Here is a 27,921-nt window from a genome sequence, read left to right as displayed (position 1 = left end):
GGGCAGGGGGCACCCCATAGACACAACAATTGATCAAGTTGATCTTTTAGCCGTGTGTGGTGCCCCCTCCACCATAGTCCACCTCGATATTACTGTAGCGGTGCTTAGGCGAAGCCCTGCGTCGATAGAATATCAACATCGTCACCACGCCGTCGTGCTGACGAAACTCTCCCTCAACACTCGGCTGGATCGGAATTCGAGGGACGTCATCGGGCTGAACGTGTGCTAAACTCGAAGGTGTCGTACGTTCGGTACTTGATCGGTCGGATCGTGAAGACATACGACTACATCAGCCGCGTTGTGCCAACGCTTCCGCTTTCGGTCTATGAGGGTACGTGGACAAAACTCTCCCCTCTCGTTGCTATGCATCACCATGATCTTGCGTGTGCGTAGGAATTTTTTTTAAATTACTACGTTCCCCAACAGGGGCACTTGGAGAGGCTATTATGGCTTTTGGCACCTCTCGGTGTAGCTGGCTCGTGCCATATGTGTAGTGGTAGAGGTCATTCTTTGTGGTAGCAGGGCTCCTATCACTACTCAGTAGCTTCCTCACATGGGCATGACAACCGATCGTGTGGCGACTCACGTCAGGCCGTGCACATGAGCGATTGTTTCCGGGTGTGTATGGAGGTGTTGGTTCTGCAAGTGAATGTTCTAGCATAGGACGACTTTGGTCTGGTAATGTTTTTCGAGTACCAAGTTTGGAGTTCTCAAAAGAAAAACCCTACTGGTGGACTTCATTGGTTGGACTTGACAACGAGGGTGTTTACGTGATGCTTTCTTCTTGGAGGCATTGCTTGCATTTTGCTTGGACTTTCTTCTTTGAATTGGAAACTCTTAACCTAGACTTTTGTATATAGATTCGTCGACTCACACATTGTTTTCTTCGCAGAGGCATTGATTTTGGAGAACCTTACTCGCGGTCCACATGTTTGTCTAGGGAAATGGTTGATGTTGTTGCTGGTTGTAACACATTGTTCCAAACTTCAACATGACACCCGATGTCATGTTCTCTTTTTTCACTTCTTTCATTTTCATTTTCATTTACAATTGTAACATCCCAAATTTTCAATTTGGAATGTTATACAATAGATCATCATTGCATATCATATTTTATTGCATTTTGGTTGATCCAGAATTTCACGCAACTCAAGGACCCTCGGAGAGAGTTGGGGATTTCGTTATTTTCATATTTGAGTTTTCCAAATTATGAAAATAGGATCATTTGATTTTATTTATTTCATCTTCAATTATTTCTATTATAAAATATGAGAGAGGGAATAAAATGACTTTCCCAAAATAAAGAAATATTGAGGATTTAATAAAAAATCAAATAATATTTTATTTTGAATTTATTTGCTATTTTATTTGAATTTAGGAAAAATGTGCATTTTTCAAAATTACATTTAGGCCCCAAATAAATGTTCATCTTGTGCGGCTTGATTTTAGAAGCCGGGGAAAATTTATTTCAGTATTTTTGGAGTCCGTTTAGTATTTCTTTTGTTTTTTTCTGAGCGTAATTATTTTTTAAAAAAAGTCCGAACCGACCTTGGGCCGTGTCCGGCCAGGACTCCGCCTGGCCGGGGCTTTATATAGCGCGACCCCGGGCCGCCCCCAGCCCAAGCCGCGCCGCTTGCCCAAACCCTAGCCGCGCCGCACCCCAGCCACCGCCGCTGGCGCTGCCGCCCCACCGCCTCGCCGCCGCCGGAGCTCGCTGCCGACGAGGTTGTCCTGCCGCCGTTTTTTTAGAAAACTGTTGGTTTTCACCGGTTTTTTCAGTTTTTTATTCGTTTTTTAGATAGATCATTTTTTTCTCGGTTTAGTTATTTAGCGAGCGTTCGCTCGTTCGTTCGTTTTAACGAACGCGTTCATCGTTTAGATCCAGATAACGAACGTTCGTTCGTTAATCTATTCGTCGTTTTTCTTTTTCTCGAACTAAATCCGTGATTTTTCTGATCGCAATTTCTGATCCAATTTTCGTTCTAGTATAACTTTTCGCTCGTTTATCGGAATCAGGCGATTCAAGCGCCTGGAGTTTCATCTCGAAACCCTATTTCTGTTTAACCAACTCAAACAAGTTTTTGCATCTGTAAAATTTGACCTACATCCAGAATAGTAAATGAAGCTTGTTTCTTTTGCCGTTTGTCTTTCGTCGCTTCGTTCGATTTGATTCTTTTTGCCAACCGGAGTTCTTAAGTTGATCTTTCTGGTTAGTTCTCTTATTTGAGTTTTACCTTTGCATTAGTTGAGTACTTATTGTATGCTTGTTTGTTTGCAATAGAGTACCCGGAGTGCGCCGCTTGCTACTTCAAATTGCTAGGTTTTGCGGATCATCAGCAAGGCAAGTAACACTTTGATCATACCTCCTACTACCCAGTTTGTATTGCATTAGATCAATCCTCACACATTGCATGATTAGGATCTAATTAAATTGTGGGTTTGGGAAGTAGATGAGGTAGTACCTATCACATGTTTTATTATCAAACATTTGAGAGTTACTTCTACGTTTGCTTATTATGCTATGCTATGCTAGTAGACGTGGATTGGGTGAGTGTATCCATGACAGATGTGAGATTGTTAAATTAATGGTTTATCTAAGGTGGTAACTTAAATACACATTTGGGTGGATTGAGGCACTTGGGTATTCCGACGATTGCCTGTTTTTCTGTTGGACCGCCACCCAGACTCAAAGGGATCATGAGATTATTCATACTAGAAAACTTCTGTGTGCAGCCACAAGTTACTATGGGCTCTAGCATAGTTGACTAAGTTGTGCGAACTCTTACAGTGGTAGACTAGCAGATGTAGGGGAAAGTAGGTGCACCGGTCTACCCGATCGTAAGGTGCTAGCGCTTCTGAAAGGCTATGTCTCGGTCATCCGTTTCTCAAACACCATGAAGTCCGAGAATCCCAACGAAGGAGACCGGGTCTTGTGGGGAAAAGTGCGCAAACCTCTGCAGAGTGTATAAATTAATGATGGTTAGCCGTGTCCCCGGTTATGGACATCTTGAGTATCTAGTACTTGGATTATCATGTGAATCTCATCATGTTACTCTAGTTAATTTGTTGGGTTTTTAATGATGATATTTAATTGGGATTGAGAGGGTGTCTACACTCTCAATGTTTAACAACCACCATGATAGTTAAATAAAATTTATTCCTTTGCAGTAGGGAAAAATTGGCTTTATGCAAAACTGTAACCATAGAGCTTTCCACCAGCGAAATATGCATGTAGTATAGTCTTATTCCTTCATTGCTCTCTATGTGTTACATTGCCAGCATATTCCATGTGCTGACCCATTTCGGGCTGCAACGTTCATGTTGCAGACTTTTCAGACGACGAGTAAGGTGCTTTTAGGTCGTGGTTCTATACTCAGTGATGCCGTTGGAGTTGATGGACTCACTTATCTTCCAAGCCTTCCGCTGTTATCGTTATTAGATGGCCTTAAGCCATATTTATTGTAAAAAGGTCTCTTTTGAGACACTCGATGTATTAAGTGTGTGATTGCTACTCTGTTATAAATCCTTCAAGTACTGTGTGGTGTCAGCATTACTGATCCAGAGATGACACCGGAGCACAGAGATTAGACCGTTTGAGATCTGGTCGCTACAAGATGGTATCAGAGCACACGCTGACTGTAGGACACGATCACTAAGCTAAAGCCCCTAGATCACTACTCACTCTTCTCATTCTGACTCCTCATCTTTTCTACTCTTTTAGGATGGCGGATGCAAGGAACAAGCTCACGCAACCGGATGAAGATACACCCTTTGGACGTCACTTGAAGGAAGTCACTAGATATCTGAACATGGAGTACCAAGCTTCACCGGGACTTACAACGCCACTTTACCCGAAGAAGAGCGCTGGATGATTCAAGTTCAAGTTCCAGGAAGGACGTTCATGCCAGTCACTGAGCCCATAGAGTTTTCCTTTGATGCACCAACCTGGAGTCTAGGAAAGAGCATGGCAGCTCACATCACCATGGGACGCATTGGAGAAGTTTACCGCAATGATCTCAAGGATACTATCTACCAGATTTGTGGGCACTGAGATGAGCACTGGGAGATGATTAGCACCAGGAAGGATAGATCAATTGCAGCTTTTATCCAGGAATTAAACCAGCACATTCGACGTCAGGAGAACCAGATGTGCGCCGACATGATAGATCTGAAGAAGGCAAGGACTAGAATCAAGGAACCGAAGGAAGAACTCAAGGCTACACATGAAGATTATGAAGAGGAAATCGAAGTATTAGTGAAGAAGAATGACGATCTGATCAAGAAGATCGGAATATTTATGGGAGGCCCTACACCAGTAGAAGAAGACGAAGAACCCAAGGAGATTCGCCCGGAAGACTACATCATCATCGACGACACCGACTCGGATCTAGATGATAGCGATGATGACTATGTTGATGAAGCTGGAGCAGATATCATGGAGTCTGTAACCGAATAATATTTCTAGTAGACCACCCCACCAGTAGTAGTAGTCCACCATGTAAATATAGTAGTCCGAGCACTTTTGCGATAGTTAGATCGATTGTATGCCCTTGTTTGATTGAATGAAGTGAATTGTTTGCTTTTGCCTCATGTGCATATGGGTAGTGTTTTCTCTCTAGACCCCTCTCTATTCTTAAATCTCATCTTTTCTAAACCCTCAGATGCCTCCGAGACGTGACCCCGGATTTACCTTCCCACCGGAGCTCACTCAGGTGATCCAGCAGCAGAACACATTGATGGAGTTGCTAGTTCAGAATCAAAATCAGGGGAACAAAAACAACAACCCACCACCACCACCACCTGTTGATCACTTAGCCCGTTTTCTTAGGCTGAATCCGCAAGTGTTTTCCAGTAGCACCGAACCGATAGTAGCAGATGATTGGCTCCACAAGACAAGAAGGGAGTTGACCATGGCAGGATGCATAGATGCGGAAAAGGTGAAGTTTGCCGCACATCAGCTTGAAGGACCCGCAACATCATTGTGGGAGAATTTCACAGCCACTTTCCCTATTGACACTATCACATGGGACCAGTTCCAGCAGGCTTTTCCGTACTGCCCATGTTTCAGCAGGAGCTATGGCCATGAAGAAGCGAGAGTTTTGCAACTTGCGCCAAGGAGGACGGACAGTTGTCCAGTATGTGGAGGACTTTAGTAAACTAGCACGTTATGCCCCAGATGACGTTGCTACGGATGCAGCTAAGCAAGAGAAGTTTCTGGAAGGACTGAATGATGAGTTGAGCATGCAGTTGATGGTAGCAACCTTCAACAACTACCAGGAGTTGGTAGATCATGCTCTTATGATTGAAGGGAAGCAGCAGCAGATTGAGAATCGCAAAAGGAAGTATGGACAAGGGAAGTACAATTCAGGAGCTCAGCAGAAGCCACGTTTTACCCCTAGACCGGGAGGACATTTTCAGCATACCCATGGAGGAGGTAGCTCACACAATCATAATGGCACCAAGAATGGTAATGGGAATGGAGGAAGCAACGGCCAGAACCGTACCAACCCATCAACCCCAGCCAAGAGAGACCTGAGCCAAGTCACTTGCTTTAAGTGCCAGAAGACCGGACATTATTCCAATGAATGTCCTGAATCACATAATGGAAATGGCAATGGAAGCTCTGGGAAGAAGCCGAACCCTTTCAATAGGGGAAAGGTGAACCACGTTAACGTGGAGGAGGTTGAAGAGCAGCCGGATGCAGTAATCAGTAAGTTTTTAGTTAAGACATTTACTGCAATCGTTCTTTTTGATACTGGTGCATCGCATTCATACATAACAAGGGGATTTGTGGATAAGTATAACCTGCACACCAAAGTTCTTAGAACACCTATGTTAGTAAGCTCACCAGGAGCGGAGTATATGGCTAGTAAGGGATGTTTTCAAGTGCCATTGAGTATAGGTAGGCATGTGTTTCCCTCGGATTTAATCATTTTGGAATCACAAGGTTTGGATGTAATTTTGGGTATGGATTGGCTATCGATGTATGGAGAGAACATCGATTGCGCCAGTAAGTCAATTTTTCTTACCACCCCAGAAGGGAGAAGGATCAAGTATGTATCCCGACATGTGCCTAAAAGGACTCAAGTGAATTCGTTAACAGGAGTTGTGCAGGAGGAAGTACCAGTAGTGAAGGATTTCCCTGATGTATTTCCAGAGGAGTTGCCAGGCATGCCACCGGATAGAGATATTGAGTTTTTGATTGAGCTTTTGCCAGGCACAGAGCCAATATCTAAGAGACCATATAGGATGCCCGCAAAGGATTTGGAGGAGATTAAAAAGCAGATTAAGGAGTTACTGGATAAATGTTATATTCACCCAAGTTCTTCGCCTTGGGGATCGCCAGTACTTCTAGTGGAGAAGAAGGATGGATCGTTAAGGATGGTTGTTGATTATCGAGGATTGAATGAAGTAACCATCAAGAACAAGTACCCACTACCGATGATCAATGATCTGTTTGATCGATTGCAAGGAGCTAAGGTATTTTCCAAGATCGATCTGCGATCAAGGTACCATCAGTTGAAGATTCGAGAATATGATATACCTAAGACAACTTTTACCACCAAGTATGGGCTGTACGAGTATACCCTTATGTCATTTGGTCTGACTAACGCACCTGCATATTTTATGAACATGATGAACAAAGTGTTTATGGAGTTTTTGGATAAGTTCGTCGTAGTGTTCATTGATGATATCCTGGTTTACTCAAAGAATGAAGAGGAGCATAAGGAGCATTTGCGTTTGGTGCTTGGTAAACTCAGAGAACATTAGTTATATGCCAAGTTTAGCAAATGTGAGTTTTGGTTGAAGGAAGTTGGATTTTTCGGACACGTTATATCCGAACAAGGTATAGCACTAGATCCCACCAAGGTTGACACTATGACAAATTGGGAAGCCCCAACAACAGTTGGAGAGATCCAGAGTTTTCTTGGACTTGCAGGATACTACCGAAGATTCATTGAAAATTTCTCAAAGATTGCGAAGCCTATGACGGAGTTGTTGAAGAAGGATACCAAGTTCATATGGACCGAGGAATGTGAGGCCGAAGAAACGTTTGGTTACATCACCAGTGTTGATTTTGCCAGATCAGACTAAGGATTATGAGGTGTATTGCGACGCTTCACGTCGAGGACTTGGAGCAGTGCTTATGCAGGAAGAGTTGTTTCATATGCCTCACGACAGCTTAAGCCTCATGAGTTAAATTATGCCACTCATGTTTTGGAGTTAGCAGCCATAGTGCATGCATTGAAGATTTGGAGACATTTTCTCATTGGAAACCATTGTGAGGTGTACACGGATCACAAGAGTTTGGAGTATATTTTCACGCAGAAGGAGTTGAATCTCAGACAAAGGAGATGGTTGGAGCTCATCAAGGATTATGATATGAGATTGCATTATCACCCCGGAAAGGCTAACGTAGTAGCCGATGCGCTGAGCCGTAAAAGTCATGTCAACACCCTAATGACGGGAGATTTACCAAGGGAGTTAGCCGAAAATCTTTGTGAGCTATGTTTGGAGATAGTCCTGAGAGGCTATGCAGCAGCATTGGAGATTCAGTCTACTTTGATGAATAAGATCGGAGAAGCTCAAAGGACTGATAAGGAGATCGCTTCTATTAAGGAGAAAATGAGCAAAGAAAAATCTAAAGGATTTCGTGAGGACGAACACGATACCTTATGGTTTGAAGACCGTGTTTATGTGCCTAATGATTCAAAGATCAGGAATTTGATTCTGCAAGAGGCCCATGATTCACCATATTCGATTCACCCAGGAAATACCAAGATGTATTTGGATTTGAAGAATACTTTCTGGTGGACCGAAATGAAGAAGGATATTGCGGAGTATGTAGCAGTTTGTGATGTATGTCAGAGAGTAAAGGCAGAGCATCAGAAGCCAGCAGGATTGCTACAGCCATTGCCAATACCCGAATGGAAGTGATATAAGTTAGGCATGGATTTTATCACAGGATTGCCCAGAACACATTCAGGCTATGACTCGATATGGCTTGTAGTCGATCGTTTGACAAAGGTAGCTCATTTCATCCCAGTGAAGACTACCTATACCAGTGCTAAGTTATCAAAGATATACATGACCAGGATCGTATGTCTGCATGGAGTTCCAAGGAGCATTGTATCAGATAGAGGAACCCAGTTTACCTCAAAGTTCTGGAATCAGTTGCATGAAACTTTGGGTACCAGGCTAGAGTTCAGTACAACTTTTCATCCGCGGATAGATGGACAGACCGAGAGAGTCAATCAAATTTTGGAGGATATGCTGAGAGCTTATGCGCTAGATTACGGATCTAGTTGGGACGAGAATTTGCCATACGTAGAGTTCTCTTACAACAACAGTTATCAATCCAGTTTGAAGATGGCCCCTTTCGAAGCCTTGTACGGAAGGAGGTGCAGGACCCCATTGTCGTGGGATGAAGTTGGAGACCGTCAGTTGTTTGGACCGGATCTGATTAAGGAGTCTGAACAGAAAGTAAAATTGATTCGCGATAGGCTCAAGGTAGCCCAGTCCAGGCAGAAGAGCTACGCAGATTCAAAACGCAAGGAGACAGTTTACGAAGTTGGAGACCGAGTCTATCTTCGAGTATCTCCACTTCGAGGAGTTAAGCGCTTTGGAGTTAAGGGAAAGTTAGCTCCACGTTTTGTAGGACCATACAAGGTTTTGGAGCGTATGGGAGAAGTATCCTATAAGTTGGAATTGCCCGAAGGATTGTCAGGAGTTCACGACGTGTTCCACGTTTCACAGTTGAAGAAGTGCCACGCGGAGGTGACTGATATACCGCTGAGAGACACAGTGCCGCTGGAAGCGATTCAGTTGGACAGTGATTTGACCTATGAGGAGAAACCATTCAAGATTCTTGAGTATGCCAGCCGAGTCACCCGCAACAAGGTTATCAAGTTTTGCAAAGTTCAGTGAAGCCACCACACGGAGGATGAAGCCACCTGGGAACGAGAGGAAGAATTGCTGAAGGACCACCCTCACCTATTTTCTAGCCAACCCGAATCTCAAGGGCGAGATTCATCTTAAGGTGGGTAGGTTTGTAACATCCCAAATTTTCGATTTGGAATGTTATACAATAGATCATCATTGCATATCATATTTTATTGCATTTTGGTTAATCCAGAAATTTCACGCAACTCAAGGACCCTTGGAGAGAGTTGGGGATTTCGTTATTTTCATATTTGAGTTTTCTCAAATTATGAACATAGGATCATTTTATTTTATTTATTTCATCTTCAATTGTTTCTATTATAAAAATATGAGAGAGGGAATAAAATGACTTTCCCAAAATAAAGAAATATTAAGGATTTAATAAAAAAATCAAATAAGATTTTATTTTGGATTTATTTGCTATTTTATTTGAATTTAGGAAAAATGCGCGCTTTTCAAAATTGCATTTAGGCCCCAAATAAATGTTCATCCTATGCGGCTTGATTTTAGAAGCCGGGGAAAATTTATTTCGGGATTTTTGGAGTCCGTTCAGTATTTCTTTTGTTTTTTTCTGAGTGTAATTATTTATATAAAAAAAGTCTGAACCGACCTTGGCCAGTGTCCGGTCAGGACTCCGCCTGGCCGGGGCTTTATATAGCGCGACCCTGGGCCGCCCCCAGCCCAAGCTGCGTCGCTCGCCCAAACCCTAGCCGCGCCGCGCCCGAGCCGCCGCCGCCGCCGCTGCCGCGCCGCCGCCCTGCCGCCGCCGACGAGGTTGTCCTGCCGCCGGGTTTTTTTAGAAAACTGTTGGTTTTCACTGGGTTTTTTCGGTTTTTTTGATTCGTTTTTTAGATAGATCGACTTTTTTTTTCTCAGTTTAGTTATTTAGTGAGCGTTCGCTCGTTCGTTCGTTTTAACGAACGGGTTCATCATTTAGATCTAGATAACAAACATTCGTTTGTTAATCTGTTCATCGTTTTTCTTTTTCTCGGATTAAATCCGCGATTTTTCTGATCGCGATTTCTGATCCGATTTTCGTTCTAGTATAACTTTTCGCTCGTTTATCGGAATCAGACGATTCAAGCGCCTGGAGTTTCGTCTCGAAACCCTCTTTCCGTTTAAGCAACTCAAATAAGTTTTTGCATCTGTAAAATTTGACCTAGATCCAGAATAGTAAACCAAGCTTGTTTCTTTTACCGTTTGTCTTTCGTCGCTTCGTTCGATTTGATTCTTTTTGCCAACCGGAGTTCTTAAGTTGAACTTTCTGGTTAGTTCTCTTATTTGAGTTTTACCTATGCATTAGTTGAGTACTTACTGTATGCTTGTTTGTTTGCGATAGAGTACCCGGAGTGCACCGCTTGCTACTTCGAATCGCTAGGTTTTGCGGATCATCAGCAAGGCAAGTAACACTTTGATCATACCTCCTACTACCCAGTTTTTATTGCATTAGATCAAGCCTCACACATTGCATGATTAGGATCTAATTAAATTGTGGGTTTGAGAAGTATATGAGGTTGTACCTATCACCTGTTTTATTATTAATACTTTGGGAGTTACTTCTACGTTTGCTTATTATGCTATGCTATGCTAGTAGAGGTGGATTGGGTGAGTGTATTCATGACAGATGTGAGATTGTTAAATTAATGGTTTATATAAGGTGGCAACTTAAATACACATCTGGGTGGATTGAGGCACCTGGGTATTCCAGCGATTGCCTGTTTTTCTTTTGGACCGCCACCCAGGCTCAAAGGGATGATGAGATTATTCATACTAGAAACTTCCGTGTGCAGCCACAAGCTATTATGGGCTCTAGCATAGTTGACTAAGTTGTGCGAACTCTTACAGTGGTAGACTAGCAGATGTAGGGGAAAGTAGGTGTACTGGTCTACCCTATCGTAAGGTGCTAGCGCTTCTGAAAGACTATGTCTCGGTCATCCATTTCTCAAACACCATGAAGTACGAGAATCCCAACGGAGAAGACCGGGTCTTGTGGGGAAAAGTGCGCAAACCTCTGCAGAGTGTATAAACTAATCATGGTTAGCCGTGTCCCCGGTTATGGACATCTTGAGTATTTAGTACTTGGATTATCATGTGAATCTCATCATGTTACTCTAATTAATTTGTTGAGTTTTTAATGATGATGTTTAATTGGGATTGAGAGGGTGTCTACACTCTCAATGTTTAACAACTACCATGATAGTTAAATAAATTTATTCCTTTGCAATAGGGAAAAATTGGCTTTATGCAAAACTATAACCATAGATCTTTCCACCAGCCAAATATGCATGTAGTATAGTCTTATTCCTTCATTGCTCTCTATGTGTTATATTGCCAGCATATTTCATGTGCTGACCCATTTCGGGCTGCAACGTTCATATTGCAGACTTTTCAGACGACGAGTAAGGTGCTTTTAGGTCGTGGTTCTATACCCAGTGATGCCGTTGGAGTTGATGGACTCACTTATCTTCCAGGCCTTCCGATGTTATCGTTATTAGACAGCCTTAAGACATATTTATTGTAATAAGTTCTCGTTTGAGACACTCGATGTATTAAGTGTGTGATTGCTACTCTGTTGTAAATCTTTCAAGTACTGTGTGGTGTCAGCATTACTGATCCAGGGATGACACCGAAGCACAGAGATTGGACCGTTTGAGGTCTGGTCGCTACAACAATACATGGGTGTATGCATCCTAGTGCTTCGTATGCTCCTGATATTGTGATGTTGTATAGGCCAGATGTATTTGGTATCATCTTCTTGATCTTTGATATTAATATACATTGATTTTATTTATAGAAGAAAATATCAGGAGAACAAAGATGTTATTAAATGGGGTTTAGGTGTGAAGGCATCATTCACAACTAAATCTGTGTATTCCCTTCTGGGGAAAACATTGCTGGGTGTGACTACAGATGGATCTGGAATGCCAGAATTTTGTTAAAAATTCAGATATTTTTATGGCAGTTATTTCAAAATGTTGTTTTGACTAGAGATGCGATGAAACATCGAGGATGGAAAGGGAATCCTAAGTGCTCCTTTTGCGGGGGTCGTGAGACCTCGCATCACTTGTTTTTCACATGCCCAGTTGCTAGGGTAACTTGGAGAACTATTGCATGCATGTTTGGCACCGAGCTGTGTCCTGGTAATATTTGGCAAGCTTTTGTGTGGTGCTTTCTTTTTTCCCTGGAGGAGAAGAGTTTTACACTCTGGGGATTGCGGCCGTGTGTTGGGCGATATGGACTTGTCGTAACAGAGCTACCTTCGAATTTAAACCTCTTAAAACCCCGTTTGAATGCATATTTTCTGCTTGTGCTTTACTTTGTTACTGGGCAGGGCTGCTGAAGCAAGAGGACACCGCGAGCATGAGGGATGGGGCAAAGATGCTGAAGGAGAACGCATCGATGATGACGAGGATCTGTGCTGCAAGTCAGGAAGAAGCGACGCGCTGAGGGCGTGCACTTCATTCTGGTGATGATTGTGCTGTTTAGGCGCCCTGGACTATCTTTGTTCTTTTAATTCCTTTCATGTGTGGGACTGGCCTTTTGATACTCATATATGAGCGGTTGTTTGTTGATGCAAGGGCTCTTAGGCCTGAATTTAGAATGAGATATGTTGTCGTCGGATTTTCGTCCCACAGTGGGTAATCTTGACGGCGAGTGCTCACAGTGGATTTTCCGACGATGCTTGAACTCGTTATCCTCTTTCCTTTTTCTTTTCTGAACTTTTGTATTTCCGTTATGTCACAGTAATGGAAAGGGGCTATGCCCGGTTAAAAAAAATTATAGAAGAAAATAGGCTGTACGGAAACAATGAGAAAAAAAACTTATGCTTATAGGGCCGGGCAATGTTGGGCTTGGGCTGCTACGGTTCCATCTTATCCGCCAAATCCAATCCAATCCAATGTCAGCTTAAGCGGTACGCTAAAATCGTCCGTCTCCGCGTAGGAAATAAGCAACGGGGAGTCCTCCGCTGCCCCCAAATCGGCAACCGCCCCTCCGCAAAACTCTGCTCCGCCGCGATCGATTTCCCCTCATAAACCAACCCCAATCCAATCCGGCCACCCCCCTCGACGGCGAACATGGCGGACTGGGCGGGGCTCCACGAGGACTTCCTCCTCCTGCTCGTCCCGCGCCTGCCCTCCCTCGACCTCCGCACCTTCCGCACCGTCTGCGCCTCCTGGCGCGCGGCCGCGGCCACCTTCGCCTCGGCCGGCGGCCGCCCGCGCCCCGACCGCCCCTGGCTCCTCCTCCCCGCCGACGCGCCCGACCCGGAATTTCGCCGCCTCGCCATCTGCCGCGACCAAGAGGTCCCCGTCGTCACCCTCCCCGCGCGCCTCGGCCGCGCGCACGACCGCCGCCTGTTCCCCCTCGGGTCCTCCCGCGGCGTCATCGTGGCCGCCGACGACCGCGGGGCCATGCACCTGCTCGACCTCGCCACCGGTCGGCGCGCGCCTCTCCCCCCCGTCGCCGCGCTCCCTCTCGCCGACCGCGTCGAGAGGACCCCTGCCGGCCTCAGTGTCCGCCTCAAACGCGACCCACGGGTCTACTCCATCGACGGCCTGATCCACCGCGACGACACCCTGATCCACAAGGCCGTCGCGGTGCCCACGCCCGGTGGCGGGGCGATGGTGATCGTCATCTACTCCCCGCATAGCCATCGCCACCAGTGGGCCACCGCTCGTCCCGGCGACAGCACCTGGAAATCCGTGAAGCCGAGCAGCATCCCCGCCGTGGTGGACCTGGCGCTCCACCGCGGCCAGCTCTACGCCAACACCCTCTTCGGGATGGTGTACGTCTACCCGGAGCTGCACGGGCTGGGCTCCGCGTCCCCGGATATCATCCCGTCCGAGACGCGGAGGCCAACCTCGCGCGTGGAGAGCAGCTTTCTCGTGCAGACCCCCGGCGGCGGCGCGCTGATGCAGGTGGAGCGTGTCAACCCGGTGGCGCCGGCCGAGAGCGAGGAGTTCGTGGCGCCAGCCGAGGGCGAGGAGTTCGTGGTTCGCGTGCTGGACGAGTGCGGCGGGACGTGGGAGGAGGAGGAGGACATCGGCGACGTCGCGCTGCTCGTGGATGCGTCCGGCGCGGTGGCCGTGTCCACGCGGGAGTGCCCCGGGCTACGGCCCAGCACCATCTACTACGCGGACCTCAACGGTGGCGAGACACGGGTCCGGGCGTACAGCCTCGCCGGCAAGCACAAGAAGGTCGAGGTCGTCGAGTCCCTCCCGGGGGCGGAGGGAAACAAGCGGCCGTGCTTCTGGTTCACGCCGGTCTATTCACAGTGACAATGAGGTTTGATCATGATCAATGTCCGTTTTTAGTCTTGCTGAATTGCTAGGCGTCGTTTGAATTCTTGCATAATGCCTTGCGGCCGCCATGTGCAAGAGCCAAGAAGCTCGGTTTATTTGTTGGTCGTCTGATCGTGATGCGGTGTCCGTGTGTGTCTACGAGTTGTGCAATGCAATGTTCATCGAGAGTCTCTAGTGCTAGGAATTTTGTGTGTGCAGACCAATGCTATGCATCCTATATCTTATACAGGAGTTTATGTACATACAGAAACTGAACCTGCATCTGTGTATGTCGTCACCAATTTTCGCAATTCTTGAATCGCTTTTTTAATGGGCCACGCTACGCGTCCGCCGATGGATGACTAGTAAACATCCGCCGCCGAGGAGCTCTCCCAGGTGGAGTGGCGGACAGCACAAAGGTTGTTGTTGCCGGCCTGGGTTCGAGTCTCCTCATTCTCCTATAAGAATAAGAGAGGGGGCTGCTTTCCCTCTGTTCTCATTCTTTTTGTAAACATCCGCCGCCTCGCTGGCCGTTGGATGGACGTGAGGATGTCCATCCGATCTACCCACCCATGAGCGCTACTTTCCTTTCGCAACAAGAGCAATGTTGTAGAACACGTCCCGCAACATGATGCTTGTTGCAAAACATCGGGACCGCTATTTAACTTTCTGAAACACTGTCCATGTCGAAGAATTTTTTGCAACTGAGGTCTTGTTGCAGATTTTTTTTTACAATTGAGGTTTGTTGAAAAAAAAATTGTCTTCACTTTTTTGCAACTTAGCTTATGTTACGGGAGAAAGTTCTGCAACATTGATGTTGTTCCAGAAAAATTTGAGGGGTCATGGAGTCAGGGGCACATGTCATGTAGGACACGTGTTCATTCCTCTTGCAACAAGGTCTTTGTTGTAAATATCTTTTTTTGTAAAAAAATTTGCAACAAAGGTCTTGTTACAAAACTTTTTTTCTCTAATTTTCTGCAACAAGATCTATATTATGTAATATCTTCTTCTCTAATTTACTGCAACAAAACTCTTATTACAAAAATTGCCGCAACATCTTTGTCGCATCTAATTTTCTGCAACAAGACACATGTTGCAAAAATTACAACACATCTCAGGCCACGTCATGCTCTTGTGTAGTCATTGTTCACTGGCATCATTCTGAAACAACATAGTTGTTCCAAAAAAGGACGCGGGGGAGAAACGTGCGTGGTCAAGCAGGCCACGCCGAGGTGGCAGATGCCTCGCGCCAGATCGGCCGGTTGATTATAATCATTTCCTTTTTTTAATCGCTTGATTGATTTTGTAACTACGTAGGTAACGTTCCCTTAGTGAGTTGAATGGATACCCTGCTTAACTGAATATTTTCTCTCAAATATACTGAATCCCTGATCCTATGGCCTTTGCAGCTATGGTGAAGGGTGAATATTCCATCTATATTAGTATGTTGGATGCTTCCCCCATGAGCTGGATGGTTGAATACAGACACAAGGCTGCATTTGGCATCATTAAGAGAAGAACAACACAGCAGCTTAATGTGGTTCATTAGAGATGACAAGGATCTTTACTCTCCACCTGGGAAAGTTATCTACATAAGGTCCATCTATGCCAAAAAGTTTGGCATCATTATTAATGTTCATCTATATCTATTTCTATATCTATATCTATACCAATATAAAAGGACGCAAAGAGGCAGATCCAAATAATCTTGACCGTCAAACGAGGTCAATCCAACGACCTAGACTACCCCAATGGCGAGCGCTCAACATGTTTAGCGTGTAATTAATATCATATCAAATAAAAATGTTAGAATAAATCACATAATTAACATGCAAGATGATATTCTATCTAATATCCATGTGCAATTAATATATTGCCTAATATTAATGTGCATTGCATGTACACATTTACTGGTTGCTGGAAAAGAGGAGCCAACGTTATAAACATCAAAATTTCGATAATAGTAACTGGCGAACGTTAGCAAATTCTGCCATTTTTTTGTCACAAAATATCTCTTCTTAGAAAATGTCATGTGTTTATGAAAAAACTGTCAACCCCATGCAACCAAATTTGCTATCTAAAACGTTCACAAATGGCAACCCCTCTGAGCGAACCGTTCACCAGCTATTGCAGTCTAAAATATAAAGTATGAATTTAGCATGCAATGAGATGAATTGAAGATATGTCTACTTGTTATTCTAATCCGTATCAACGATGGGTTGAAAACAAAAATGACCTTTTATCTATACCAATATAAAAAGACGCAAAGAGGCAGATCTAAATAATCTTGACCGTCAAACGAGGTCAATTCAACGACTTAGACTGCCCCAATGGCGAGCGCTCAACATGTTTAGTGTGTAATTAATATCATATCAAATAAAAATGTTAGAATAAATCACATAATTAACATGCAAGATGATATTCTATCTGATATCCACGTGTAATTAATATATTGCCTAATATTAATGTGCATTGCATGTACACATTTACTAGTTGCTGGAAAGGAGGAGCCAACGTTATAAACATCAAAATTTCAATATTGATAACCGGCGAACGTTAGTAAATTCTGCCCTTTTTTTTGTCACAAAATATCTCTTCTTAGAAAATGTCATGTGTTTCTGAAAAAACTGTCAACCCATGCAACCAAATTTGCTATCTAAAACGTTCACAAATGGCAACCCCTCCGAGCGAACCGTTCACCAGCTATTGCGGTCTAAAATATAAGTATGAATTTAGCATGCAATGAGATGAATTGTAGATATGTCTACTTTTTATTTTAATCCGTATCAACGATGGGTTGAAAACGAAAAATGACCTTTTATTCATAGGGTCCGTCTAGGACATATCTAGATGTGACATAGTTATATCACATTTAACCTGATGTCCACTATGCTTGTAGTCTATTTTTTTTGTCTCAGTTTTTTTGGTTTCTTGTTGCTGCGTTATTTGTGAGAGTTTAGATGTGATATCCTTAAAAAACATCTAGATGTGAATTAGACAAACTATATACATAAGCGACACATGAAAATATTCAACGTTGGTCAGAATATCATCATATGCCACTAGAACATTTGCTGATTAAATCTCTAATCAAAACTTCTCGTTAGTTCCATTTTGATTAGAAAGACATAAAATTACATAATGACTAACATGAACATTAGCCAAATTAATAGCCAACATTAACATAAAGCAACAATAATGCAATCTAATGTGTCATGGGGCACAATGACCCATAAGGTGGGGAGTAACTTAGACTAATGTCATGCATATGACACTAGTCTATGATACTACCTTCACACTGCGAAGTATCATAGAGGGGAGAATATCTGGTGCTTCGGGAGCTCCTGGTCCGTTCGATCTCAGATCCAGCGTCCACGGAGAGGGCTCATAATTTTTTAAAAATCCTGAGGAGTCTGATAATTACGTCGAGGTATTGTGCATCTTTAGATGACAGTTGGATCTAGATCCAATAGCAGTGCCCGCGCTGGAGCACCTAAGTTAGGTGCTCCCGGAGCACATGCTATTCTCCCTATCATAGAGCTAGTATCATAGATGATTGCATTTATTGGCCTATAGACTCAATTTTTCTAGACATGCGCTATGTGATGGTAATTAACATATTATGTTACCACAATCATCTCTTTTCTCATTTAATATTCGATTTTTCTGTCGACGACAACCTAGGACACCACAGGTGTGCCCCAAAACCCCCACATCGCCTCCCCGCCTAGCTCCACTACGACTCCCAGCCATGCTCCACCCCTTTGTACGCCACCGATTCCCGTCGCCACTATCGCCGCCCGCTTGACGACGCAAGGCGTGGGCTCCCACCCTAGGGTTTAGGGCCCCTGGGTTCACCCGCGCGAGCAACCCAGGAGGAGTCCTATGTGTAATTTGTGAACCCGTCCCCTTTAGTTTTGTGTATAAAGCAGGACGAAAGCATAACTTAAACATTGCTTTGATTTTCCTGTCGATGACACACGTGTTCGAAATGGTCATCAAGTTTCAATCCACACCAGCACAATTTAAGCTACAATCGTCCCTTTTCCAAACTTCACGGCGTGTGAAAGTGAGATTTCCCGTTCACCTAGGACTAGTTTTCCATTTTGACCGTGCCTCAGCCGTGGGATCTCCAAACCACCGGTAGAACAGTCGCCGGCTGAGCCCGTGAAGTTCCAGTCTCTCCGAGGGCCTGAAGCAATCCAAGATTCGGAGGCGATCGCACCACGGTCCCGTCTCGCACAGCCGCGCATTCGCACCACCAGCGTCGCACGCATTCGCCCGCCTCCCTGTCCAGCCTCCAGCCACAAGTGACAAGTGACAAGTCCTCCTCCCCCCCTCCCGACGCGCTCCGCCGGGTCGCACCGCCGCCGCCGTCGCCGTCGACCGGACCCAGTCCCGACCCCGTTAAAAGCCCGGCCGGCGCGCGTGCTCGCTTCTCACTTCATTTTTCCTCTCAGAGAAAGGAAAGGGGGAAGGATAAACAAACAGACCAACAAACAAATCCACTGACGGCCGGGGGGAAGAAAAGGCGATGGGAACAGTGCTGGACTCCCACTTCCTGGCGCTCACCGCCCTCGTCACCGTAAATCTCTCGCGCCGCCTCCTCTGACCTCTCCTCTCCTCCCCCGCCGTCTCCGTCTCTCTGTTACCTGGCGTGTTTACTAACTGTTGCCGTTCTGGTGTTCTTGGTGGTGGTTGTGGTGCTAGGTCGGGTACCAGCTGGTGTTCTTCATCATCACAGCTCTCCTCCGCTTCGACAAGGTCACCGATTTCGCAGGTAGCACTCCACCTCCCGCGTCTTCTCCTCCTTCCTCCTTTCTTCTTGTTATTATTTTCTGTCGGGCGAATCTAGTTAAAGGCAGTGCTCTTGAAAAATATCTAGTTAAAGACCGGAGTCCATGAGCTCGATTTCTCAGCCCAGTAGGAAGCTGGTTTGGCAATTCTGTATTATGTTTTTTCGGAATCTTAATATATATATATGCTGTGCGTGTGCCAAGATTGCCATCTTGTTGTGCACGTCAATTCAGATGCTGCCTGTTCATCCTAGTAGTTAGGAGGCAGCCAGTTTCTTCAGAAATAGGTGCTCGGGTGAACCCCTTTGTCTGAGTACTAGCGTGTGTTCAATTTCTCTGCAACGGTATACCATCGTACAATTCATTTCCTTTTTACTTATTTGTGTTCCTTTTTTCAGGCAGTACAAATTTTGTCATAATCGCCGTCCTTGTAGCAGCTTTGAAGGGAACATGGCACTTCCGCCAGGTAAATAGTAGTAGTACTAAGAACTCAGTTCACTTTGTTACTCAGTTGTTGTAAACATGACTGTTATTGCAAATCTTTTAATACAGCTGCTTATGAATGTTTAGTTCTAAAAAATTGGCTTAGCCATTGTCGTTGTCCAACTTGATGTTTCTTGTACCTTTACGGCGAATCACTCTTTTCACAATAATATACTTGAAACACATGTTCAACAGCATCTGAACGCTGCACTGTCTTTGATTACTTTTTCTTAGTTAAAAAATCCTTATTACAGTTGCAACTCTTTTAAGTTAAGCACGACCAGCAAGTTGTTTGTCTGAACCTTGCCTATAGATCGTTAGAGTTGTCATGAGTTTGATGCGTGTTTGGATTTAAAATAATTTACCATCCCTCGTATGCAGTTGAATTAGCTTGGGCATGGGTCTTACTGAATTTGCAGCAATGTGGCATAATTGCATCTCTGCACTGTCTATGCTGATAAAGTAGAAAGAATCATCTTACCACTTACATGCTACATTAAAAATTAAATCCTACATATGGTACCATGGTTCTCAAAGACTAGATGGAAACTGTATTCATGAGGTGGTACAATGGTTATCCATACCCATTTAGTGGGAAATACAGCATCGGCATATGTCTGTTCCAATGAAATCTAGTTTGTTTTTCCAAGTTGCAAAGAAATCAGGGAGTTAATACAGAGATTGGGACAGTATAAATGTTAAGGATAACCTCATTTCATTTGAACGAATATCTATCAAAGGATAGTGGTATTCCTCTGTGTTACCAACTGGATAATTGATGTGCCCATGTATTATTTTGAAGCAATGTCATCACAATTGTTTTTTAAGAAGTTCGTCCATTTCTGAACATAGACCCGTTTTTCCAGATCGTGTTGACAGTGCTTGTTATAATCTGGGGACTTCGTCTGGCAGTGTTTTTACTAATGAGGTATGTTACCCTAAAACATATATTCTGTTGATAGTTCAAAAAGCCCCACTGGACTATGTCTAGTGGAATCTCTTTTTTTTGTGATTTTTTTAAGACATCTGTTGCCTGAGTCAAAACATGTTGTTCTTGTTCTTATGAAAGTGAGTCGCTAATGCTTTGCTTTGCCTGATGGTGTCTAGGATTTTGCAATGGGGAGAGGACAAACGGTTTGATGAGATGCGCAGTAACTTGGGAAAATTAGCCGTCTTCTGGATTTTTCAGGTAAGTTTTGCAACTTATGTTAAGCAACTAGAGTTTGTTAAATGGTCATTGCATTTGTAAAGAGAACCTCACCAGGACTTTTATCCTGATTTGGGCAGGCTGTCTGGGTTTGGACTGTCAGCTTGCCTGTTACTATTGTGAATGCAAGTAGCAGAAACCCTTCAATTGAAGCTCGGGATATCATTGGTTGGATAATGTGGGCCATCGGGCTAGCTGTGGAAGCTATAGCTGATCAACAGAAGCTTAAATTCAAGAATTCTCCAAGCAATAGGGGAAAGTGGTGTAATGTTGGTCTTTGGAGTTATACTCGCCATCCAAATTACTTTGGGGAGGTCAGTTAATTTACTGTGATTATTCTTTGCATATATGTCGTCTATTAATTCCTTGATTTAGTTGGCCCGGTCTATGAATCTATCTATCATCCTTCATTCACTGCAAATCTGTTGCTCACATTCTCAATCCCGGGTTCTCCTTTCCCTAGCATGCACCCAACATTACCCTCACGAAAGTGAAATATATTTACCTAGGACAGAGTTTGAAAAGCTGAGACGGTTCCAGACCTAATATAACTACTGGCATTTTAGGTTTCATTGTTATGGCTTTTAATTGTCACCTGTGTTTGAGCTTCACAGTTTTACTGCTATAAGCTTGAACTTCATAACTCACCAGTACAGCTAATATGATTGTATAACAAGGTTCACCGGCGTAGTTGATGGGAAAATAGTTATATTTAAATAGAAGTAAGGTGCACAAATTAGATACAGTTATCACATGCCTACATTAAGGCAGGGACATGATTAAGAGAGAAACCTATTGCTTAGAATAATAGGAAAGAGAAATACATGAACGAAATGCTACAGATTACGAATTTAATTCAGAGCAGGCACTTCTATGCACTTGTAGGTTTTAAGTGAAAGAAATGTACTGGTGGAGCTCAACTGTAGCATTTTCGTAATGCAATAGTTCGATAGTGAAATAGTAGCTGCACACATAAAAAAAGAACATGCTAGGTAACCGCTTCTGTAGTCTCTCCAATCACAGCCTTGAGCAAGCAAGTAATCTAGGCCAACTTTAGCTACAGAAACAAGTCTGCTATATTTGCTAAACCGAAGGCCTGCTGAGCTTCTCATGCTTTTTCATTATTTCATCGTGAATAGCCTTTTACTGGCAATAAATCCAAACAGCTACCTCAGTGCATACTGAATGTTACATCAATACAGAGTCCAAACACTAGCTCATTATGGAATGTCGAACAAATCCCGGCATACACTTGACAGTTTAATCTGATGCAGATGTTCCTTTGGTGGGGGGTGTTTGTAGCATCAGCACCGGTTCTCTCAGGAGCTGAATGGCTTGTAATCTTGGGACCCATCTTCCTGACGCTCTTGCTTCTTTTCGTTAGCGGGATCCCACTTCTTGAGGTTAAACTCTATTCTTGCGCATCCGAAACCCATCCCTAGTTTGCTGTATCTTTCCTCTGAGTGCTAATGCACCTCATCCTCTAAATTTAGCTGTGCAGTCATCTGCTGATAAGCGCTTCGGTCGGTCTGAGGAATACCGCACATACAAGAAAACCACAAGGTAAACACCATTCTTTTACTAGGTCATTCCCAGATCTCTCCCCAACCACTGCTTTGTCGCAGAGGGGTTACTGAAGTTTGTACCGGCTGTGTTCCTCTGCAGTCCTCTTATCCCATTGCCGCCGGTTGTGTATGGAGCCCTGCCCGATTGGTTCAAGGTGGCATTCCTCCTGGAGCTGCCCCTCTACAACCCAGGACCGGAACGCGACCCTGTCAGCTGAGTGATGAATGTGCATTGTTCTTCTGATCACAAGTGATTATACATGTAATGTACTGCTTTTATTCTGGATGGGTGATTCTTTTCCCATTGATTTCAAGGGGTTATAGTGAAGTTTGTCCATATGTATCTATCTCCCAGGATGTTCAAAAGCATAGTTTTTGTACTTGTCTTTAATAGGGATATTGTGTACTTGTGTTAATAGTGGAAAACTTTGGTTTTATTTTGTGCCCTCTTGTACCAAATCCTGTATGAAAGTCTGAATTTTCTCTAGTTTCTATGGGAATTTTACTCTTTGCCACGAACTCCGTTTGAAATTTCTAATTTCTAAACGGGCTTCGATGGTTTGTGAAGCTTGCATGAGTTCATATTTATCAGGATTCAGATTACAGCAAGAAGGATTAGCTTCTTAAGCTCTGAGAGAACTTTGACATGGCAATAGAATCTGCACGCAGTGCTGTCCAACACAATCTGAAACAGCATATGTCGATCATCTATCTACTGACGTCCGGCACACCGGAGAGCCTCACGCCGGCGCGATGGACACCTTGTCGACCTGCACGACGTACTCCAGCGTCGCGCCGGGAGGCACCTGCGCGCCGTCGTCGCCGAAGTCGGCGCCGTCCTCGCCGAAGCCCAGGCTCGCCGGAACGACCACCCGCCGCTTGCCGCCGTTCCGCATGGACCGCAGCGCGTACTCGATGCCCTCGCACATCCCCCTGGTGTAGGGCCTGGAGCCCATGACGAGCGCCAGCGGCCGCTTCCCGTCGCCGAACGTGTCCACGAACGCCTCCCCGCCGCCGGCCAGCCGCCCCTGCAGGTCGATCACCACCAGGTCGCCCGGCCGCGGCACGTCGCCGCCGCCCACCCGCATCTCGGTGTACCTGCACCATTGCTGCTGCTCAGAGGAGCTACCCAAGAACGTACCTAGCTGGTGCCATGCACGCATGCTTACCGGATTCCATTGGGCAGGACGACCTCCTGCTCCTCCTCCACATCCCTGCGAGAACGAGACACACGACATGGGTGGCTTAGCTAACGAGAGCATGGAGGATGTTGATTAATGGAGGTGAGGGGTCGAGGTCGGTGGCTGACTTGGTATTGGCCTCCTGCTGCGCGACCTCGAAGCGGGTCTTGAGCTGCTCCGACACGACGCCGAAGGCCAGGAACCCGACCCACGCCAGCCCGGCGCCGATGCCGAACCGCCGCGTCAGCGACGACGCGACCCAGTCCGTCGAGTCGGCCGACGTCGCCGCGCGCTTCGGCGCCGGCGCCCTCGCCGGTGCCGCCTGCGCCTGCATGGGCTCTTGCTGCTGCTGTGGCGGCGGTGGGGGCTGGTCGGACGGCGGCTGGGCGCTGGGCGGGCGCGAGGGCGGCGAGCACGAGACGTGCGGCTTGGCGGCGGGGCGGGCGAGGAAGGCCGGGGAGCTGCCCAAGAACGTGGCCATGGCGGGCACCGGCGCGATGGGCACGTTTGCTTGTGTGTGTGATGGGAGAGACCGTACGGCGAGCAGAGCAGAGCAGCTGGGAGGATGGAACCGGATATTTGGCTAACCTTTTCGTTGCTTTGCTTTCTCTATGTTTTTGAGATTTCTTTGGCTGCTTTTCGGCGGTTTCGTGGACGGAAACGTGGCCACAAACACACGCCGGCGACTGGACTGGGCAGCTCGAGAGGCTTATCCGGTTATCTCGTTGCTATACTTACTTCAAGCTTGAATATTGTTATTTAACAATGAATCTTCTCTTCTCTTAATGTCTGTATAGATGCCGGTCAGAAGAAAGCATGTATTATGTCCCTATGAAAGATTAAGAAAAGGAACCCCAGGATATACAACATATGAATAAGATGTTCTGCTGTAAACGGAGGCGGTTTTGCAAAAAACAAAAAAGAAACAAAAAATAAAACCCGAAGCTCCCGCGATCTGGCGGCGACGGAGGAGGAAAGTGGGTGAGATGGGGACGGCGCTTCCGGCGGGTCCGTCCGCTGGGAGGAACGCCCGTACGAGGGTGGGCACGCTTGAGGGGCCATTCAGTGTCCAGGGGTGGAGCGAAATCAAAGCAAGGTCGAGGTAGATATGCCGGAGATATGCGGATGGAAGAAACTTCGAGATAGGAAGAAACTTGAAGAGAGGATGGAGAGGGGGAGCTAGTCAGCGTGAGTTCAGGTGAGATCCAATCCAATCCGAAGGGAGAGGGGTCAGCTCGCATCTTTTTGGGCAAGAAATTATCTTGGACGTGTCTAGGGATTCCCTGGAGGCCTGCCCGAACAGGAAAGTTCCTATCCCCCCGTATTGAAAAAAAGGAAAGTGCCCAGTTGACCCTCCCCCGAGATCCACTTCGATAAAGCACCCGGTCCCCGTCCCCCCTCACGTGATCCCCTCATCCCCACCTCCCCCCTCCTATTCCAGGCGCCAGCTGCCAGAGCATCATCCCCATCTTCTTCTCCCCCAAGAAAGGGCACAGTTCATCCTTCCCAAATCCAAAAGCTTCACAACCCTGCAATGGCGGCATCCATGAAACTGTTGATCTAAAACACCTAGAAAAGCAAGAGAAGTAAGAAGTCACAGAGGTAAAAATAGCAGATTTAGCCACCTTTACCCCCACTTTTGCCCTTATCCAACCCTGTAGAAATTGGCTCTTCTTGATCCAACATGCCTTTGATTTGCTACATCTGTGTTTCATCCTATTGCATATCAACACATTGTAAGCAACTATTGTGCCTTTTTTTTTTGAATTGGCAAGCTTCGTAGGATTGGACCAGCTCGGTGGCGTCGCAGAGCGTAGTAGGCCAATAGAAGTCGCTTCAGAAGACCTTACCGGCAAGGATCCAGGACGAGGAGTGGTGCCTGCAATCACCTCTGTGGATGTCGGCAAGCAGCTCCCATCCTTGCTCCTCCGAGATGCACCTCAATGAGACACCGTTGGGGCGCCTATGGTACAACTCGCCGTCCTACAAGCAGTAGGCTGTGGCTTGCCGGACTACGCGCTCCACCTCCGAGTCCTCCTCAGGAAGGGTGCCATGAAGCAGGTATGCCTTGAACTCCGATGCCCAGCTGCCGGCCTATGGCTCCAGTGTTAGCAGAAGGCGGGCTCCTGAGGCCGGGCCACATCCGGCGCACCCCGGGGTGCCGCGGGCGGAAGTTCCTCGCGAGGTAGCACCGCGTCGACTGCTGTCAGTGTAGCTGATGGCCTGGGCAACCTTTCTTAGAAGATGCCAGGCCTCTGGGGCTTGCGACGAGATGCTCGCTTGGCGATGTCGCCGGCTTCCTTATTGTCGCTGCGTGGAACATGCTGCAGCTCCAAACCAAGGAAACGCTTCTCAAGTTTACGCACCTCTTCGAGGTAGGCCGCCATGTGCTCGTCCTTGGGCTTGTATTTTTTTGTTGGAAAAGCTGAAGAGGAGCTAAGAGTCGCCCTTGATGGTGAGACGCTTGACGCCCAGGGCAGACATGGCCTTCAGGCCGGATGAGGCCCTCATACTCCGCAATATTGTTGGAGATCTTTTCGTCGTGCCTGAAGCATAGCTGGACAACGTAGTAGAGCTTGTCCCCGGTTGGTGAGGTGAGCACGACGCCAGCCCTCAAAGCCGTATCTAGAGAACGCGTCGTCGAAGTACATGGTCCAACCATTGGGCGCTTCGTCCCCCGGCATGAGGGATTTGTCTTCATGTGTCTCTTCCTCGTACGGGTCCGTCCACTCCGCCACAAAGTACGCCAGAGCTACCGTGACGCCCCCGATTTGATCATACACTAATTATACACGCAAATGTGTATGATCAAGATCAAGGACTCACGGGAAGATATCACAACACAACTCTAGACACAAATTAAAATAATACAAGCTTCATATTACAAAGCCAGGGGTCTCGAGGGCTCGAATACACAAGAGTCAGCGGAAGTAATAATATCTGAGTACAAACATAAGTTAAACAAGTTGCCATAAGATGGCTAGCACAAACTGGGATACTGATCGAAAGAGGCGCAGGCCTCCTGCCTGGGATCCTCCTAAACTACTCCTGGTCGTCGGCGGTGGCCTGCACACAGTAATAGGCACCTCCAGTGTAGTAGGAGTCGTCGTCGACGGTGGCGTTTTTGGCTCCTGGGCTCCCTCATCTGGCCGCAACAACCAGGTAAAAAAAGGGGGGAAAAGGGGGAGCAAAGCAACCGTGAGTACTCATCCAAAGTACTCGCAAGCAAGGAACTACACTACATATGCATTAGTATCAAATGAAAGGGGTAGTATATGTAGACTGAACTGTAGAATGCCAGAATAAGAGGGGGATATCTAGTCCTATCGAAGACTACGCTTCTGGCAGCCTCCATCTTGAAGCAGTAGAAGAGAGTAGATGGTAAGTTAACCAAGTATCAACGCATAGCATAATCCTACCCGGAGATCCTCTCCTTGTCGCCCTGTGAGAGAGCGATCACCGGGTTATATCTGGCACTTGAAAGGGTGTGTTTTATTAAGTATCCGGTTCTAGTTGTCATAAGGTCGAGGTACAACTCCGGGTCGTCCTTTTACCGAGGGACATGGCTATTCGAATAGATAAACTTCCCTGCAGGGGTGCACCACATTTCCCAACACGCTCGATCCCCTTTGGCCGGACACACTTTTCTGGGTCATGTCCGGTCTCGGAAGATCGACACGTCGCAGCCCTACCTAGGCACAACAGAGAGGTCAGCACGACGGTCTAAATCCTATGGCGCAGGGGTCTTAGCCCATCGCCCATTGCACACCTGCACGTTGCGAACGCGGCCGGTAAGCAGACCTAGCCCCCCTAATACAAGAGCAGGCATTCCAGTTCAATCCGGCGCGCATCGCTCAGTCGCTAACGTCAAGAAGGCTTTGGCTGATACCACGACATCGAGTGCCCATAACTGTTCCCGCGTAGTGGTTAGTGCGTATAGGCTAGTGGCCAGACTCAGATCAAATACCAAGATCTCGTTAGGCGTGTTAATTTGAAGTAACCGCGGACGCCAACCAGGGCCAGGCCCACCTCTCACCTAGATGGTCTCAACCTGCCCTGTCACTCCGCCACAAAGTAACAGCCGGGGGCCGTCGGGAACCCATGCCCACCTCTACTAGGATGGAACCACCTGTCCTTTCAGCCCCCTCATCGAAATCACTTGCGGGTACTCTACGAGCCGACCCGACTTTAGTCACCACATGTATCATATAATATGTATGTAATTATATGCCCATGATCACCTCCCGAAGTGACCACGACCCGATAATATAGCATAGCAGACGAAAAAGAATGTAGGGCCACTAATGGAATACTAGCATCCTATACAAAGCATTTAGGATTGCAGGCAAAGGTAACAACAGTAGCAACAATGACATGCTATGCACCAGAATAGGATTAACCGAAAGCAGTAACATGCTACACTACTCTAATGCAAGCAGTAGAGAGAATGAATAGGCGATATTG

The 27,921-nt window shown here is 46.1% G+C and overlaps 3 protein-coding genes across 4 annotated transcripts; 2 read left to right on the top strand and 1 right to left on the bottom strand.

Annotated features, from left to right (window-relative positions):
- Nucleotides 1-12,911: 12,911 nt before the first annotated feature.
- Nucleotides 12,912-15,976, top strand: LOC119286919 (putative F-box protein At1g65770). Its single transcript, XM_037566390.1, has 2 exons — nt 12,912-14,229; nt 15,635-15,976. Exon 1 carries the CDS (start codon nt 13,020-13,022, stop codon nt 14,220-14,222), a length of 1,203 nt encoding a protein of 400 aa, XP_037422287.1. The 5' UTR covers nt 12,912-13,019; the 3' UTR covers nt 14,223-14,229; nt 15,635-15,976.
- A 2,478-nt stretch (nt 15,977-18,454) lies between these two features.
- LOC119286917 lies at nt 18,455-22,716 on the top strand. Of its 2 annotated transcripts, none has more exons than XM_037566387.1 (9): nt 18,455-18,810; nt 18,936-19,005; nt 19,420-19,487; nt 20,371-20,432; nt 20,612-20,693; nt 20,792-21,025; nt 21,986-22,114; nt 22,205-22,274; nt 22,377-22,716. In XM_037566387.1, exons 1-9 carry the CDS (start codon nt 18,760-18,762, stop codon nt 22,496-22,498), a joined length of 888 nt encoding a protein of 295 aa, XP_037422284.1. In that variant the 5' UTR covers nt 18,455-18,759; the 3' UTR covers nt 22,499-22,716. The 2 variants fall into 2 exon arrangements, with proteins under 2 accessions (XP_037422284.1, XP_037422285.1); XM_037566388.1 differs by having other exon boundaries at nt 18,459-18,810; nt 22,213-22,274.
- A 142-nt stretch (nt 22,717-22,858) lies between these two features.
- On the bottom strand, nt 22,859-24,057 carry LOC119286918 (peptidyl-prolyl cis-trans isomerase FKBP17-2, chloroplastic-like). The gene is made up of 3 exons (XM_037566389.1): nt 23,586-24,057; nt 23,446-23,490; nt 22,859-23,374 (listed from the first exon to the last, which is right to left on the bottom strand). The coding sequence occupies exons 1-3, from the start codon at nt 23,936-23,938 to the stop codon at nt 23,017-23,019; spliced, it is 756 nt and encodes a 251-aa protein (XP_037422286.1). The 5' UTR covers nt 23,939-24,057; the 3' UTR covers nt 22,859-23,016.
- Between the last annotated feature and the right edge of the window lie 3,864 nt (nt 24,058-27,921).

This window comes from Triticum dicoccoides, chromosome 4A (genome assembly GCF_002162155.2).
Source record: "Triticum dicoccoides isolate Atlit2015 ecotype Zavitan chromosome 4A, WEW_v2.0, whole genome shotgun sequence".
In the NCBI taxonomy this organism is placed as follows: Eukaryota; Viridiplantae; Streptophyta; class Magnoliopsida; order Poales; family Poaceae; genus Triticum; species Triticum dicoccoides.
Note: the sequence above shows the minus strand (reverse complement) of the source record. Positions and strands in the feature narration are given on the sequence as shown.

Bases quoted from the DNA above. Each gene is read 5' to 3' on its own strand.
- LOC119286917 (XM_037566387.1), top strand. From the start codon at position 18,760: ATGGGAACAGTGCTGGACTCCCACTTCCTGGCGCTCACCGCCCTCGTC. The intron at 20,694-20,791 runs GTAAGTTTTGCA...TGATTTGGGCAG, and splicing joins CCGTCTTCTGGATTTTTCAG to GCTGTCTGGGTTTGGACTGT. The intron at 22,275-22,376 runs GTAAACACCATT...GTTCCTCTGCAG, and splicing joins ACATACAAGAAAACCACAAG to TCCTCTTATCCCATTGCCGC.
- LOC119286919 (XM_037566390.1), top strand. From the start codon at position 13,020: ATGGCGGACTGGGCGGGGCTCCACGAGGACTTCCTCCTCCTGCTCGTC.
- LOC119286918 (XM_037566389.1), bottom strand. From the start codon at position 23,938: ATGGCCACGTTCTTGGGCAGCTCCCCGGCCTTCCTCGCCCGCCCCGCC. The intron at 23,491-23,585 runs GTCAGCCACCGA...TCGTTCTCGCAG, and splicing joins CAGCAGGAGGCCAATACCAA to GGATGTGGAGGAGGAGCAGG. The intron at 23,375-23,445 runs GTAAGCATGCGT...GCAATGGTGCAG, and splicing joins GTCCTGCCCAATGGAATCCG to GTACACCGAGATGCGGGTGG.